Source organism: Ictidomys tridecemlineatus, chromosome X, assembly GCF_052094955.1.
Source record: "Ictidomys tridecemlineatus isolate mIctTri1 chromosome X, mIctTri1.hap1, whole genome shotgun sequence".
Taxonomy (NCBI): Eukaryota; Metazoa; Chordata; class Mammalia; order Rodentia; family Sciuridae; genus Ictidomys; species Ictidomys tridecemlineatus.
This window is the reverse complement of record NC_135493.1, coordinates 58,366,179-58,383,508: the sequence shown is the minus strand read 5'-3', so window position 1 is coordinate 58,383,508 and position 17,330 is coordinate 58,366,179. Positions and strand designations below refer to the sequence as shown.

The window sequence follows — 17,330 nt, the reverse complement described above, 5'->3', positions numbered from 1 at the left end:
GGTTTTTAAATTTTATCTGGTATAAGCATATATTGGAGGTTTTATTCACCTAATTAAATAGATGAGCATGGCTGGTCATATTCATACATCTGGGTCTCCATCTAGTAAGGACATCTTTTCCTTTCTCCCTGAGAACCCACCTATCTCAATACCCCAAGTCTCTTTCACTCTTAATTTAGATACTTAGCTTTATGACTTAGAGTTGATACTAAAATAAGTTAAGACTTTGGGGATATTGAGAAGAGGATGAATGTATTTTGCATGTAAGTAGTACATGAGGGTTGGGGCTGTAGCTCAGTGGCAGAGCACTTGCCTAGCATGTGCAAGGCACTGGGTTCAATCCTCAGCACCACGTAAAAATAAACAAATAAAGGCATTCTATTCATTTAACAAAAAATTAAAAGAAGTACATGAATTTTGCAGGTCCAAAAAGCAGAATATTATGAATTAAATTGTTTCCCCTCCATATTCATGTGTTGAAGTTTGAATGCCCAGTTCCTCAGAATGGGACTGTATTTGGAAATAAAGTCTTTATAGAGGTGATTGAAGATGTTAAAATGGCTCCTAGACAAATATGACTGTTGTCCTTGTAAGAAGAAATTAGGACACAAAGAAACATTATATGTACATGTGCATACACATAGGAAAGAGCATATGAGAAAACAGAAAGCAGTCAACTGTAGGCAAGAAGAGAGGTTTCAAGAGAAACCAAGCCTGCCAAATAAAATCTTTGTTATTTATATACCCTTTTCTATAACTCAATTTTTTTTATTGGTGATACTGGGGATTAAATGCAGGGGTATTTTACCACTAGCTGCATTACCAGCCCTTTTTATTTATTTTATTTTATTAAAATATCTTTAGTTGTAAATGGACACAGTACCTTTATTTTATTTGTTTATTTTTTATGCTGTGTTGAGGATCAAAGCCAATGCCTCACACATGCTAGGCAAGTTCTCTACCACTGAGCCAAAACCCCAGGCCCCCTTTTTATTTTTTATTTTGAGAAAGAATCTTGCTAAATTGCTAAGGCTGGCCTCAAACTTCCAATCCTCCTGCCTCCATCTCCTGAGTTATTGGAATTACAGGAACCTGTCCTACAGCACTTTTAATGGAAGCCCTGGCAAACTAATAGAACATTTATAGGTAAAGAGATTAGCTCCAGTAGCCTGGAGCAAAGCACAATAATCAAGATCAGTAATAGACAAAAACCTTAGAAGTAAAAGTTGGGAAAAAATGGATGCAGGAAGGGAATGAGATTCTTTGAAAGCTCCTTGTATATTACGAAGTCTAGAAGTCCACTTACTACTACTAGTATTAGTAGCTGTTAGATTTTTTTCCCTTTCAGTTTAAAGAAATTCAATTAATATAATCTAAATTATTAGTTTGGGCTATAATTTCCCACATTTAAGACATTTTAAATACAATGTGTACATGTTGAAAACTCACCTATAGACATTTCCACATTCTGTAGTTTATTGAGTAGTACTTATTATTTTATAAGAGATATGCTGTGATATCATAATTGCCAAAATAAGCTAATCAAAATAAAAAAGCACCAGCAGCACCAGCACATTCTCAACCTTTTCATTAGACAACTCTCACAAATATACTGCTTGCTCTTTATTCCTGAAGATCACTTGTGTGAGATGTTTCATTTAGTGATAACTGTGGTTCCATCCACATCACCACTGAGTTCCTAGGAGGGAACTGAAAAATCATGTCCCTATCCATGTATATTCTAGAGTTGTAACTCCACTTAAAAGGGAGCAAATATTCAGCACAATGGGATCTCACATTGGTATATGTTTGCTGGGAATTTTTTTGCTAAATTATCCAGAGTGGCAAGAAGTTTATGAAAGGAAGACTTTTTATCAGAATCAGACATAAGGTAATATCTGTTAGGCCACAAACACAATGACTGGCACATAACAGGTCTCCAAAGTTCCTCAGAGTCCTTAGAAATGAAAACATGACATCTACTTACAGTCATGTCTTACACAAGAAGGTATTAATTCATTCATTCAACAGCTATTTCTTGAGCACCTTCTATGTCGCAGATACCATTGTTGGCATTGAGAACACAGCAAATAACAAAACAGACAAGAATCCCTGTTTTCATGATGCAGGGAGAGAGAATATAAAGTACATTATCTAGTAAATTATAGAATGTTAGATGCTAGGTAAAAATAAAGAAGGAGGATAGAGTGTTTCTCAGGGTTCAGTTACAAATAGGGAAGTCCTCATTGATAAGTTGACATTTATGTTTCATCTCTGTGACCAAAATACCTGACAAAAAACTTAGAGGAGGAAAAGTTTATTTGGGCCCATGGTTCCAGAGGTCTCTTGTCCATGGAAAACTGACTCTATTGCTCTGGCCTGAGTCAAGGTAGAACATTGTGGTGAAAGGGCATGGAAGAGGAAAGCTACCATGGCTCATGCCAGCTGGGAAGTGAGTGAGAGGGAAAGAAGTGAGTCAGAGACAAGATATAATCCAAGCCAAACCCCCAGTGCCTTCTTCCTCCAGCTATGTCCTACCTGCCTATGGTTATCACTCACAATCCATTCAAATTATTAATCCATAAAATGGATTAATCCACTGATGAAGCTATAGGTCTCATAATCTAATCATTTTACTACTGAAAATTGCCTAACATATGAACTTTTTGAGGACATTAAAGATTCAAATCATAAAAACAAAACAATTAAGCAAATATCTGATGGAGATAGGGAAGAGAGCCTAGAAAATGTCAAAAGAAATAGTAATTTAAATAGAGTGAATAGCATACACAAAGAGTCAGAGGCACAGTTTGTCTGGTGACTGACATATTCAAGAAGCCTCACAGAGGCCAGTTCGACTGGCACAGATTGAGAGAACAGAAGAATAATATGAATGCGTGTTAGGAAGGAAACTAGTATTATTCAACAGGCCTATTCCAATGTGCTGTTTCAAAATCATGACCCAATATTTTAGTTACTCTCCTGTTAGGTTTGTTGATTCTCTCACCTCTCTCTCTGTCCCAAAGAGTGTTTAGAAAATCTCACACAACTATATATTCCCTGTAACAGAAAAAACCTGGAAATAAGTATTTCTTACAAATAAATTTTCAGAAATGGTTCTATGGCTCTGTACATTTAAAATAGTTAAATGGGAAAATAAAATAGTTAAATGGAATAATATCTATATTTTATAGTGTAATAATTTTTCCAAGATGAAAATATCTCCAAATTTCATAAGCAAGTTTTACAGTTGAGGGAACCTGATCCAGCTCCATGTCTGCCCTCTCCAAGGAGTTGCAGAAAATGGTACAGACTTTCTCCACCTAATCTGAGATGAACCTCAAGTGGTCTCAGAAATGAGTGCTCAGTGTGCACAAGAATGGGATGGACTCAGAGAAGCATGGGCATTAATAATTGGAAATAGCAGGAAATTATTTAAAATCTATTGTTTTATACAAAAGTTTCCCTTTTTAAATTTTTTAAAATTTTATACTAAAACATTTAAATATACTATACAAATAAACATTTTCCTACCATACATACTGTTTTAAACTTCATGTTTATTTATTATCCAGCATAGTTTTCTCCTCAGTGTATATTAAGCTACCTTGTTCCTTCTAAGGGCTTTTTGTTAAACAATGAATTCTAGTAGGCCACAAATAGATATACATTTGCCTTTTTACTACTCTCTCCCCCTTATATGCAGTGCAATCTGTTTATTCTGATACATATATCCTGGTAAACTTGAAAGCATATATCTATAGCAAAGATTTATCATTGGAATTATGTAGTCAGAATTTCTACATTTTCATCCCAAAGGAGGTTATTGTACTCCTCAGCACAGTTACCGCAGTACAATTACTGGACTATAGAAGGACTTTAAAATTCTTCACTCTTATCAAAATGTAGTCTAGGAAACACAAGTGTAAAAAGAAATAGGTTTCTAGGTTTTCAGGAAGGTCAAGTAGGCAGAACTCAGGTGCTCAGGGATGATATTCAGGGATTCTGTCTCTGCTGATGTCTCAACTCTTTCCCTTCACTTTCTTCAAAAATATTTTGTCCCAGAGGATGACTTGGACCTTGCAATGAACAAAGATATTAAAAATAAATCCTTTAAATTATCCCTTAGATGCTTTTATTTTTATTCCATCATGTTTATTTTATTCTTCTTTCAACCTGAAGCCATACCTATGACTGAGATTGGGCTCTGGCTTATCAGGAAGCTAAAGTTTACCTTGTAAAAGCTGAAAGGTGTTCTGTGTTTTTCCCCACTAAAGATCCTGCTTCTTTTCATAATAAAGAGTGACTTTGCACATTATATATTGTATGTCCTGGATTGCTCTTCCCTTACCCCAACCATGAGTCAGTCAGCAGTGCTAGGACCAAAAGATACCATCTCTCCATCACTGAAAGTCCCTAGCATTTACATCAGGCATTCATAGTGCCTGAAAATTATACAGAAGGGATTCAAATCCTGGACTATTCTGAAAATCACATTTTTCTCCCTTATCTATTTTTTTACTGAGAATTGAACCAGAGGTGCTTTACCACTGGGCTACATCTCTAGCTCTTTTTATATTTTTATTTTGAGACAGGGTTTTGCTAAGTTGCTGAGACTGGCTTTGAACTTGTGATCCTCCTGCCTCAGCCTTCAAAGCTGTGGTATTATAGGCATTCACCATCACCCCAAGCTTCTGTTCCCAATATCTTGATAACTGTGGTGGTTAGCTTTTTGTCACTGTGACCAAAATATCTGACAAGAATTAACTCAGAGAAGGAAATATTTATTTTGGCATACAGTTGCAGAGGATTCAGTGTTTGGTCTTCTCTCTCCAAGGCAGAATTTTCATGGGGGGGGGAGAGGGAAGGATGGAGGAGGAGGAGGAGGAGCAGGAGGAGAGAGAGAGAGAGAGAGAGAGAGAGAGAGAGAGAGAGAGAGAGAGAGGAAGGACCCCAAAACAAGATAAATCCTTTCAGAATATGCTCCCAGTGACCTACTTCCTTCAACTAGTTCCCACCTCCCACCAGTACTTCCAGTTATCAATGGATTAATCAAATGGATTACTCCATGGTGAATTCAGAGGCCCTATGTTCCAATCATTACCTAAAAGCTTCATCCCTGAACTTTGCTGCATTGAGCATCATGCTTTAAAAACATTCCCTTCTGGGGAACATTACAGTCAAAACCATAACAGCAACCTTCACCCATCACTTCATAGTAACTCACAGTTCCAACCATTCTCATGCCTATTTATATAAACAAATTTAACACCTTATCGAGTAACATGTCATATTTACTTGGTATTTATGGATCTCTTATCAGATCTAAAACAGTACATTCATTTTATTAAGTATTTTCAATGTGTTACTGATTAACTTATTAAATGTTGTGCCCCAACCTCATTTTCCCCACAAGTCCAGTGAATTTTTAACTTTAAATTTTGAAACATGGTCAGTATTCAAAAAGTTGCAAAAGAATGTGTATGGAGGTTGTATATACCCTTGATGCAACTTCCTCTAATTATAATGTTTTGCATTAGTATACTACATCATCAAAACAAGGAAACAGACATTAGTACAATCCACAGAGCTTCCTGAGGCTTCACTAGTTTAATATGCATTCATTTGTGTATGTACTAATATCTGTGTGGGTATAAATAATTCTTTGCATTTATGGTACTTTCTGCTCAATTCTCCAACTGCAGTTTTCATGGGTTCAAACAAAACTGCTCTTTTGGAGACATCTGAGTTTGCTCTCTCATTAGCTAGACTCTGGCTGTATAATCATGACTTAGCATACATATATTTAAGTCACTTAATTCCTTCAACAAATATTTATTGGTTACCAACAAAATGTACAGTCCTGTGAGGAGCACTGGAAATAGAGCAGATAATTTGACTGATATGGCACAACTTCTCATGGAACTTACATTCCAGAGGGGTTGATATACTGAAGAATTAAGAACCACAAAAGATAAAATGGGGAAATGTGATAACTTTAGTGGGGAAGGAAGTAAGGATTATTTGAGGAAGTTATTTTGATCTGATACTCAAACATAAGTCAGCAGTGGGAAGATACAGGAATTGAAGTACTCTAGTCAGAGGGAATAGCAAGAAGAAAGACCCTGAAATATGAATAAGCTTGGCACATTTAAGGAACAGCTTGGATGCCACCTTGTGCTATGGAACATTGGTAATAAATAAGGATGGAGTGGTAGGCTCTTTAGGACATAGTAAGGATTCTGGGTCTGGTTCTTATTATGATAGAACAACTAATTTTTTCAGAAAGCAAGGGATCTCATCACAATGTACTTTATTAGGAGTTCACTCTGGAAGTTATTTACAGTGTAGACTAAAAGAGAATAACAGTAGGAACCAGGAATCTAGTTAGTGGGTTTGTTAGTCAACTTTTCATTTATGTAATAAATAGCTTAGATAAGCAATTTAAAAGAAGAAAAATTTTATTTTGCCTCATGTTTTCAGTAGTTTCATCCCATGGGCTCTTGGACTGATTGCTTTGGGCCTGTGGCAAGACAGATCATGAAAGCAGGAAGTGTATGGTAGAACAAAGTTGCTCACTTCATGGCAGTCAGGAAGCAAGAGAGAAAGGAGGGGAAGGAGAGAGGAGCCAAAGTCCCAAATCCTCTTCCAGAGCATGCTTCCAATGACCTAACTTCTTTCTACTAGGCCTCACATTCTAAAGGTTACACCATATCTCAATAGTGCCACAGGCTGGCAACCAAGCCTATAATATATGAGACTTGGGGGACATTCCACATCCAGACTATAACAGCAACCACTGCAATCATTCAGGTGAGCAGATATAGTGCCAATGTACAAATGTTTACAATGTAGAACATGAGAAGGAAATAAACCCTGGGAGTGCTGAGCTTGCTGATGAAGTAGATGTTTGTGGTAAATGACAGAAATGAATTAAGTGTGTCCCTTGGAATGTGTACCTTTGCAATTGAGACAGGGAAGTTTGTTGAGATGAGAAAGTGAGGGAAAGACAAGGTTTTGTTTGAGGCCCAAAAGGTAAAAGCTATTTTAGCTGTGTTGTTTGTGGATACTATAAAGAATCTTGGTAGGGCCATGTGGTTGGATATATAAGTCTTCAAGCCCTTGACTATATCATAACAACAAAACAAAAAAATCCTATATTGCTTAACAGAATAATACAGATGACTTCATACCTGAACAGGACATAGCTCTAGAATCTCAGAGGAATTCAAAGATATTTTCAAAGACAATTCTAATGAACAAATGATATTGATGTCAAAGAGATATCTACTCTCCACATTTATTGCAGTATAATTCACAACAACCATGATACAAAGTCAACCTAAGTATCCATGAATGAATGCATGGATAAAGAAGATATGGTACATAAACAGAGTAGAATACTGTTCAGTCATAAAAAGAATGAAATCCTGTCATTTGGAACACTGTGAATGGAACTAGAAATAATTATGTTAAGTGAAATAAGTCAGGCACAGAAGACACATCACATGATTTCACTTTGATATTGAATTTCTGTCTTCGTTGTGCTCATGAACTATCCAGCATAAGGAAGGAGTCACCATCCTGCCAGGGGTAACTGACTCTGATTTTCACAAGAAGAAAGGATGCTGTCATTCATTGGAAGAGGGAGAAATAAGTATGACTCTTAGGTGATCTATTAAATTTTTCTTGATACTCTTCTGCCCAGCATTGTCAGTAAAAGGACAAGGTAGCAAGATAGGCCAGGAAAGGGTAAGATGACGAAGGATGAGTGTATGGATAATTCCATATAAATCACTAAGACAACCTTTAAGTCTTAAGGCTTAGGAACTGAAGGTGAAATGATTGTATAGTGAATTGTGCAAGAAATAGTTAAATACTAGCTGTGGCCACAAGGCCAGGTACAATGGTATTGGCTAGTATCTATATTCTTCTAAGTTTCCTTAGTAATTCAAACCAAACAGATCCTAGAGAAGCTGATACTTGAATGTTATGTGGAAACATGAATCCAATCACAGCAAAGAGTAAGCTGTGAGGGACAACATATGTGTGTTACCTATATTTTTCCTGAGTGAATGACTTGTTGCCCACCTGCTGGCATTGATGTCAACAGACTTCCCTTATTTGTTGTGTTTTCAGGGCTAACTCTGCTGCAGAAAGCTATATTGACCATGGTTATGTTCTATCTATGTGACTGAAGGAAGTAGTATATAAAGGCTCAGCCACTTAGGTCTAATACTTGGCAAGTCTAGTAGGACATTTTAGCTCCTAAACTTCAAATGGTATTGGCAAAAACTGTCAATAGACCTGCATTGCAGACTGACTTTTTTCTTAGTTCAATCAGTCTGCCCACTCTTACCTATGAATGTTGATCCCAATGAAACTTCATAATAAACATCCAGTATAGTAAGTTTAATCTCAGAGCCTGTTTCCAGGAGGGCACCTTGGAACACCCATTTAGCTTTTGGGAATGGAGATATGCATATTTATCTGCTTTCTTCAAGGCTGTGCCCACAGAGTCCAGAGTATTGCCTGGAACATAGTAGAACCTCAATAAGTATTGGTTAAATGGAGATATAAAATAGTTCAAACATTTTGCCAGGAATGGAGGTTAGACAGTCTAATGAAGCAAGTTTGATGAGGTTTTATTCTGCAGTGTGCCAGAGATTTCCCTCCTTTGTCTCTCTGAAGATGTCCATAAAAAAGTACATTGATTATTTTTATAATTATACACATCCTTGGCAGAGAGATAGGGATATATGTACACCCTTGGCAGAGAGATAGGGATAGAGTTCAGTGTGCACGCTCAAATTTGTGGTAAGAGAAAATATTGCCCTAAGGTCCCCATAATATTCTGCTTCATTAAGTTAGGTGCAGTCATAGTAAATTATTTAAACTGAAGTTGAATGGTCAAATATGGGTTTCACTCAGATAAATAGAACAATTCTGAAGAAGTAGAGGGAAAAGATTCAAATTTTCCACAAGCAGATAGCAACAGGTTTTCTAGTTATCTTCAGAGGAGTTTAGCTGTTAAAACATTGGGTGATTTTTCCAGGTGACTGGTATTTCCCATACCTACCCTGTTCTTAGTCTTCAGTCTTATTGTTATATCAGCTACCTGCTAGTCTTGAGAAGAAAAGGTATAACATGTTATGGTCTTATTTTGGCAAGTTGATTTTTTAATCTTTATTTATTTATTTTTATGTGGTGCTGAGGATGGAACCCAGTGACTCACATGTTTGAGGCAAGTGTTCTACCACTGAGCCACAACCCCAGCCTATCAAGTTGATTTTTTAAAATGAGTATTTGACAACTTTTTGCAACCCCAGTAACCATAGAATGGAAAAAAACTGAGGTGCAATGGATGTTATAGGCACTAGCAGAGTATAATGAGGATGTGAAGAAAACTTGAGTTCATGTTGAGGCTGACATAGGAATTCTGACTATTTAGGGTGGAGGACAGTAGAGAGGTAATGGCTTTTTTGATGTTTTCCTTGAATCATTCAGTAATTATATATACTCTTCAATCTCTGCCTTGGATATAACTTGATATCTCCAATTCCAGAGTTTTTAATTTGTTTCCTATAAGATTAGTTTCATTCTTTGTGACTGTCTAAGGGCTTATAGTTCATCCACCTGTTTTCTAGCTCCTGAAATTTTACTCACATATTTTTCTTGGCTTCCAGACCCTATTTTACCCCTTTACTTCTTTACCAGCAGTTTTCTGAAAGGAGAAATGAAGCATTTGTATTCATTTTTCAGGCATTATTAGAAGTTTGTTGATTGATTTTTTACTAATATTTTACTATCCTTTCATTTTAGGAACAAATATTTTGTGATTATGCATTGGTTAGTTCAGGTTGATAATGTTTTATTTGTAATTTTTACATTTACATTTAAACATGTACTATATTTTTTTCTTGCTTATATTGTCTCTTTCTGATGTTTATTTAGTGTCCAATTTTACCAGCCTCATAAGAGTATTTTTATCTTGTTGATTTTACTAATTAATGTCCTCTCACCTATAAATTGTAATGGAGGTAGAACCTGGACAAATTAATAAATTGGATTATACTAGGATGAAAGGAAAAGAAGAACACTCTTAACATTTGCTAAGAGACCATTAGTATTTTAGAAGCACTGCTCTGTGAAATGAAGCAAAGTAAATCTCATTGCATTGACTATTACTCATAGGATTGGGGTAAAGGGTTGTTTTGGGGGACTGTTCATTAAAATGTCCTTATTATTTATAATGTTGATTTAGAGAAAAGCCAGTAAATTGTTTGAATCAATTAATACTCTCTGAAGCCCCCACAAAGTCAAAAGTAAACCCTGAACTAATAATTTTCATCTAAATTACTTAGTACCAGGATCTGGTATACTAAGGCCTGACATGGGCCAAGAAATAACTGTGCATTTCTAGTCATCATTGCCAGGATGGAAGGAGGGATGTGAGAGAACACTGGAGCTCTCTTCTTTAGCTACTGTTATGAATAATTGTCCTGACCAGACCTGGGAGGAAATCTAAGCACTGTGAAAATTCATTCAGGTTTTCTGTCTTATCTCACACTGGTTTCTTGGAGTTGAGCAGACAAAACCCTTAGTTGTACATGCCTTAGAGAAGTTTTCTGTTAGCCTCTTTCCTAAAGCAAGAGAAAGTGATATAGACAACAGAGAATGCAGAACCAAAACATATTCCAAGTTCCACTGGTATGCAACATGAAGTTTGAGAAACTTTGAAGTTGTTGCTTGGAGTCTCTTAGAGAAGAAAGGACTTGATGTAGGTAGGAGCTGAACATGTATTTTTATGTGTGATGCTAGGGATTGAATCCAGGACTTCATACATGCTATGCTAGTGCTTTACCACTGAGTTACATCCCCAGCCCCTGAATATACATTTGAAGTACTTGAGCATGTTATTTAATGTCATTATGGTAATGATGCATGACTGTGTGAGATGTGGAGAAGGATTTGGGAGGATAACTGGATAAAACAGTGTCATGGCAGAAATGGCTAGTTGGTATTAACTAGGTTGGTGACAGGAGAAAGGATCAAAAAATGCCTCTTACAGGGATCCACTGCCACTGCTCCTATACCCGCCCTACTGTATTGAACTTAAAGTAAACATTGCAAACCTTCCTTCCCCACAAGATGTTGAAGCTATGGTGTTTGAAGTTAACTCATGACTTGAGAACTAGAGGAATGCATTTGAGACCTCATCTGTACTCATTGGCATTATTGAAACATTGTCAGAGACAGAGGCATACCAGTTCATAGCCAATCCTAAATCAATTTATATGAGTATCTATTTAGAAAACAAATAATTATACCACTTTTGCATAATTAGGATACTATGACTATTAAACATATATCACTGGTCAGGCAATACTTCTAAAACTAAATATGCTAAAGGTAATGGTTTTGATAAACAGGTGGGATTTGTATTTGTGATTTTCCTTTTACTTTTAAAAAATCTTTCCTGTGAAAATACACACGAACATTTTGCAGGTGGTTGATTTAGTTTCTCCTTACCTATTGCAGAGATAGGAGGAGCACCAGGGACCCTGTGACTTCACTATAGGGCACAAATGAATGCCCACCTTCCATTCTACAGCCTTGGGTAAATCCATGGAATACTGGAGCTGTAATCATTCTAAGAGGTAAGCTTGCATTATTGGACACAGTTTTAACTCCTGTTCTTTACTTCATCAGTATAGATTAACATCTAGGGAAATCACACGATGGACAATATCTTCAAGTCTTCCCTTCTGACTCCTCCCTGTAGAATAAGTCATATCATCTCCAAATGTTTAACTTGATTATCAACTATCTCTCAGGACAGTTACATAGGTCACTCAGACAAGTATGAAGAAAAGTGTTCTGAAGACACAAAATCCATGATCCCCACATAGACCCTCTGAAATCTTATCAAGTTAGAGGCAGAGAGAGAAGATGGCAGATTAGAGGAAGGCTGTGCTTTCCAGCAGTTCCTTTCCTTAAGATTTGAAAAAGGGATGGCAGCACCTCAGAAAGATGGATAACTAAGAAACTCAATGAAATTCAATATTTGACAGTAAAGGAAACCAGAGAGACATAGTGTCAGAGTAGCTGGTGCAAATATCCATGAGAGACACAGCTCTGAGTTCAAGCAAAGGTTTACTAACAGAGAAAATCTGTCAGGCTGCCCTTCTGCAAAGTGCAGCAGCCAGTGTCACTTGAATGGAAGCTTATATATCTTTTGGACAAGGAGCAAGAGCAAGCTAGAAATGACTTTGGTTACAGGTGTTTGGGTAACAACAGGTTTTTATTGTGCTTAGGAACCTTGGGGGGTTATGGGAACAGGGTATCTCAAGTTTCTTTTTCTTGGCAATTTATAAAAGTTTTGGTTTCAGGTCAAGATGGAGTCTCAGAACCAAAATGGAGTTACTAATATCTAGGGACCTAAATTTTGGCCTTTTGTCTTATAATAATAATGAGTGTTGTTCATTCTTCTTTGAGCTGAATGGGGGTGAAGAAGGGTTTAGGCCAGAACTTTGGGGAGGGGGCTATGTTGATTCATAAAGAGCTGGTTTACAGTCTGATTAGTGAGTGCCTTTACTCAATCTTGTAAAAAAAGTTTTCAGGCATTTTACCAGACAAGGTCTTATTAAGAGCACTATGATGAATATAAGGAGAGGGCCCATCAATGGGAGCAGCCAGAGGAGAATCTGACCCAAAAGGTTCCAGGGAGATGACTGCTGCTGCTCCTGGTGGCGCTTCTTAATGCTCTCCTGGAGCTCAGCTATTTTTCCTTGGACTATTCTGGATTTGTTGGCAAAATAATAGCATTCCTCTTCTAAAAAGACACAAGTGCCTCCCTTTTCTGAAGTTAGTAAATAAATAGCTCTCCTATTTTGGAAAACTACATTGGCTAAAGAAGTGACTTGAATTTGAAGAGATTCTAGGAAGTCTGCCACCCGCTTAAAGTCATCATTCAATTCTTGGGAGAGTTTATGGTAAAGATGGGTGGCTGTACCAATTTCTACTACCCCTGTGCCAGCTGCTGCCAATATGCCTGAGCCAATGAGGACTGGGTTGAAGATTGTTCTTTTGCATCTGGGATGTTGAAGTGAAGTCCAGGAAGGAGAGAAAAGGGACAGTTCAACCCCCCCTCATAGTGTATGGTGATATCAGGTGTAAGGAGGACAGGGAGGCAGAAAGTGGGAATAGGGATTGTCAGGCAGTGAAGAATGGAGCTTCCACAGAGGAAGAAGATGCCAGGTTGGCTCTGAAGTGCCTGAGTGATATTGTAAGTGGTATTACATAAGGAACTATTAGATAGAATGGTGGAATAGAAACATAGGGTGGGGAGGATGCAGCAAAGTAGGAGACATTGGAATAAAGTGGTCCTGAGGAATTACATGAGGAAGTGGTGAAGATCTTTTTCTGGTCCTTTGGGAAATTTTGGTGGCAACTGAAAATGCAAGGACCTATAAGAATTACTAAGAGAATCTGCTGAGGGCCATTGCCAAGTAGGAATGACGCATCAAAATTTCCTTGCCAGCGTACCCCATGTTAAATGGACTTGCCTTGGAAATTCGCTGTGACATTGCATGTGTGTTTGAGAAAGGTGACCCTGCTCAAGGACCAGGGTGGATCCAGGTTTAGGGTGTATCCTGCAGGTTTTAGGAAGTATCTCACTCCTTGGGTTTAGGGTGTTCCCGGTTTAAGACAATCTGGGTTTAGGGCAGTTCCAGGTTTAAGGTTATTCCTGCTGGGAACAGGACATATCCTGCTGCCTGAGTTCCCCTTGAGTTCTCGTGGAATTGAGAAAGTACTTTGGGACGTGAATTGAGGGCGGCCGAACTTGGATTTCCCCAGAACGTGTTTGTAGAGGGCCGGTGTGAGTTCGGGAATAAAGAATTCTGTTTGAATCTACAAAGTGTGAGTGGCTCGTGATCTTGTGCCCAGACAGACTGCGGCAAGAATCATTAGTGAAGGCCCGATGAGGGGAATCTCCTGTGTCTGGTGTGTGCTGTTATTGGAATGGGTAGCCTTTGGTTGTGGGGTTGAATGTCAGTTTGAGAAGTAAAGAAAATTAAGGTATAGAGGCCAATTTATGAGCCACTTAAAGAATATACCTCAGGAGTTTGGGGGCATCAGGGCTGTGGGACTGAAATAAGTGTACATCTTAAGTTTTATTAAAAAAACTATTGGGTTTTTTGTTTTGTTTTGTTTTTCTAAATGTCCATGTGTGGCTGTGTTTTGGTTATACTCTCTTGCCAGGTGTTTAAGACCAAGTTGGTCAAAAATTAACCATGTTCCTATCTGCAGTTAAGAGTCAGCTGAGTTCCCTCAGGGGTTAATCTTGGGGAACTTGAGAGTAACTTCTTAGCTCTTTTAGTGCCATCTACTAGGGTCTCCTTGATGAGATGGCTTCCCTTGGAAGCATCAGGGATGTCTCCCTTCTCAAATGACCTTCTCCTTTTGTAGAGGTGCATGGATTGGCTTTCCATTTTCCAGTGGTCCTGTTGATCTCTCTGATCAGGAATTCATGTGGCCTAGAGTTGGAAATCTCCTTAGAGAAGTTCTCTTGTTCCCTAGGTTCAGGCTGACTCAGAGTTAGAGCCAAATATTGGTTTTCTTGGCCCTTTTATTTTAACTTTAATCTTTAAGCCTTGGTTTTAAACATCTAGCAAGTCTGTCTCACCAGTCTTAAAGTAAGAGTGCTGAGCTTTAACTTCAGTGTTTATAACCTTACAATCATTTACCCATTGTATTTAATTGGGGTATGTATTAGAAGTTAGTTTTATATCCTATTTGTCCAGTAGATGATGGCTTATTATCTTAAATTAACCCAGGCTGTGTGTTCTTTAAGCAATACCTCTGTAGAACATTAACAGGCAACAGCTATGAAGTTTACAGGAAAATATAAAATGAAGTCAGTAAGAGTAACAACATATTCAGTTTGTATAATGACTTTGAACCAAGAAATATAATTTCTATAATAGTACTAATTTAAATTTGATATCTATTTAGTCCCTAAAAAGACCAAATAATTTATGAACTTAATCACTTATGAAATCCTTCACAGTTTATTTTCTTTTTAAACTCTCTTACAACCATAAATACCTTTTATACTTTATCAAAATCTTTATGTAATTTTGTATTATGTTCCTTATTTATTTTGAAATCAGTTATCTTTATAACAAAAAGTTATCCTTTGAACATAACTTTAAATTAGCTTAAATTTATCTACTTTGAGATTATCTTAACACGAAGCAGTAACATGAGAGACAGGGTCTTAATTTATGTGAGCTGGGGCTCTTGGTAAATTTTAGTTTAAGTGTTCCAGTTCTGAAATTGATCTTTGTCTCTTTATTAAATGTAATTTTATAAAGTTTGTATATATTTTTCCTGAGTTTATATGAACATTAATTAACATAATATAACATATTTAAAACATTAATCAGAGAAAGGTTGAGTGAGCTTTTAACTTTACTTTTGTGTGGTTAAGTGGCAAAATGTTTTGTTTTATGATATTACCTTTAAATAGATCATATTCTCCTCATTATCTTTCAAAAGTGCATTTAAATTCCAATTCTAGTGTGAAGAGTAACATAAAATTGTATATATAACTTATTGACAACAGATTAATTTATCCAGCTATAAAACATTAGAAGATATGAATACATACCAATTTAATTTGTTATTCTACACAAATGTGAGACTCTTGCTACAGATAATTTTAGTTTGGAGAACACCAATGTGACAAAGTGCTCTCCTAAGCTTTACATTTAACTAAGTTTACCTTTTAAAGTATAATTTAGAATACATAGGTCTACATAGGTTAACAAAAATCAAAGGATAGCATTAAATCTCATACATTTAGGAAACTGTGTTAATAATCAGAAATTGACTTAGTCAAAGTAAACCAATATAAGACATATCTTCAAATGACAGTGTAACCCTTTTATGACCATGCACAAAAGAGATAACTTAATGGTTATCTTGCTGGTAAACTTATATAAATTTTCACTTTATAAACCTTTACATAACACTTAGATAAGACTTAGACAGATGTAGTTCTCAGATGCATAAATATACCTAGTCACATATATTTTGGGGTCAATTATATTGTTATAACCTAAATAATATCTGTTTATTTAACCAGTTACAAAGTAATTATTTAAGACCTTAAAATAGGTATATACCCTAATTCCTTTAAGACTTAGTTTCCCCAAGTAATAAAACCTAACAAATAAAAGAAAATTATCAATAGATAAGAGCAGATCAATGTTTCATACTTTGCTTCATATCAGTACATTAAAATTCAAATCATCCTTTTCCATTGAAGGAAAATCCTAGAAGCAATGGACATTACACTTTAAACATTTTTTTTTTTTGGTACTGGGGATTGAACTCAGGGGCACTTAACCACTGAACCACACTCCAGCCCTTTTTTTGTATTTTTTTTATTTAGAGACAGGGTCTCATTGAGTTGCTTAGCACCTCACTGTTAATGAGGCTGATCTTGAACTCGCAACTTTAAACATTTTATAGAAAACAACATCCTTCATTGTCTGATCCTCTGGGAAAAAAAGCTTGTGGGTTAGTGATTTTAAAGACATTAAAATTTTTATTTATTTACCCAATTTAAATTGAACCTTTTTGAATCAAAAGTATTTGGATCCACATTTTTAATTTTAGTTTATGAGTGCTCTATATGTTGGTTTTGATACACAAACACATGTAGACAAGACAATACACAGAACGAACAAAGGCCTTATAGCTTTTTGAAATCTATAGACGGGGAATATTTGTCTGCTGCTTGGCCATTTGTCATCTCTGTAACTTGGTGCTCCTAAAATGTGTTATCTGAGGTGACAGGGGCAGTGGAATTTGGGTTCTCTCATTCCAGCAATTCAGTGTATGAGACTTAGGAAGTTGGCTTCATTGTGGGGAGGATTTGAAGAGGGGCTTTGGGGAGGGGAACCTGCAGGAGAGGAGAAGACTACTGGGAAGGCTATGGAGTCCCAGGATCTCTGTGAAGAGGATTCATCAGCTATCTCTATAGCTGTGAATGAAGAAGGGGATTGTGGTCAACTTTAGTATAGCATTGAAGTGCCTTTGTAAGGCATGAAAGAAACTTGGCTAGATTCTCATTAGGGTCCTTGGGTAATTAACTTAAATTTATCAAAATTAACCACTTTCTGAGAGGCCTTTTTGAGAACTGTCAGGATACAAATAACCATCTGGTCTCTTAGTGTTTGGCCATTGGTTTGATAATCCCCATTAGGCTCAGATGAGGGAATTGCAATAGCTCCAATAAGAGAAGCAGGATTGGTTCT

At 36.7% G+C, this 17,330-nt stretch overlaps 1 protein-coding gene across 24 annotated transcripts in view; it reads left to right on the top strand.

Moving 5' to 3' along the window:
* Positions 1 to 17,330, top strand: part of LOC101973495 (nuclear RNA export factor 2) — a 125,401-nt gene that overhangs the window by 12,539 nt on the left and 95,532 nt on the right. For all 24 annotated transcript variants that reach the window (XR_013431766.1, XR_013431770.1, XR_013431769.1 and 21 more), the window contains one exon: positions 11,542 to 11,660. Coding sequence is in view for 20 of the 24 variants with exons in the window: in XM_078034528.1 (XP_077890654.1) it covers positions 11,593 to 11,660 (68 nt within the window). In the remaining 4 variants the exon portion in view is untranslated. The remainder of the gene's footprint in view (positions 1 to 11,541; positions 11,661 to 17,330) is intronic.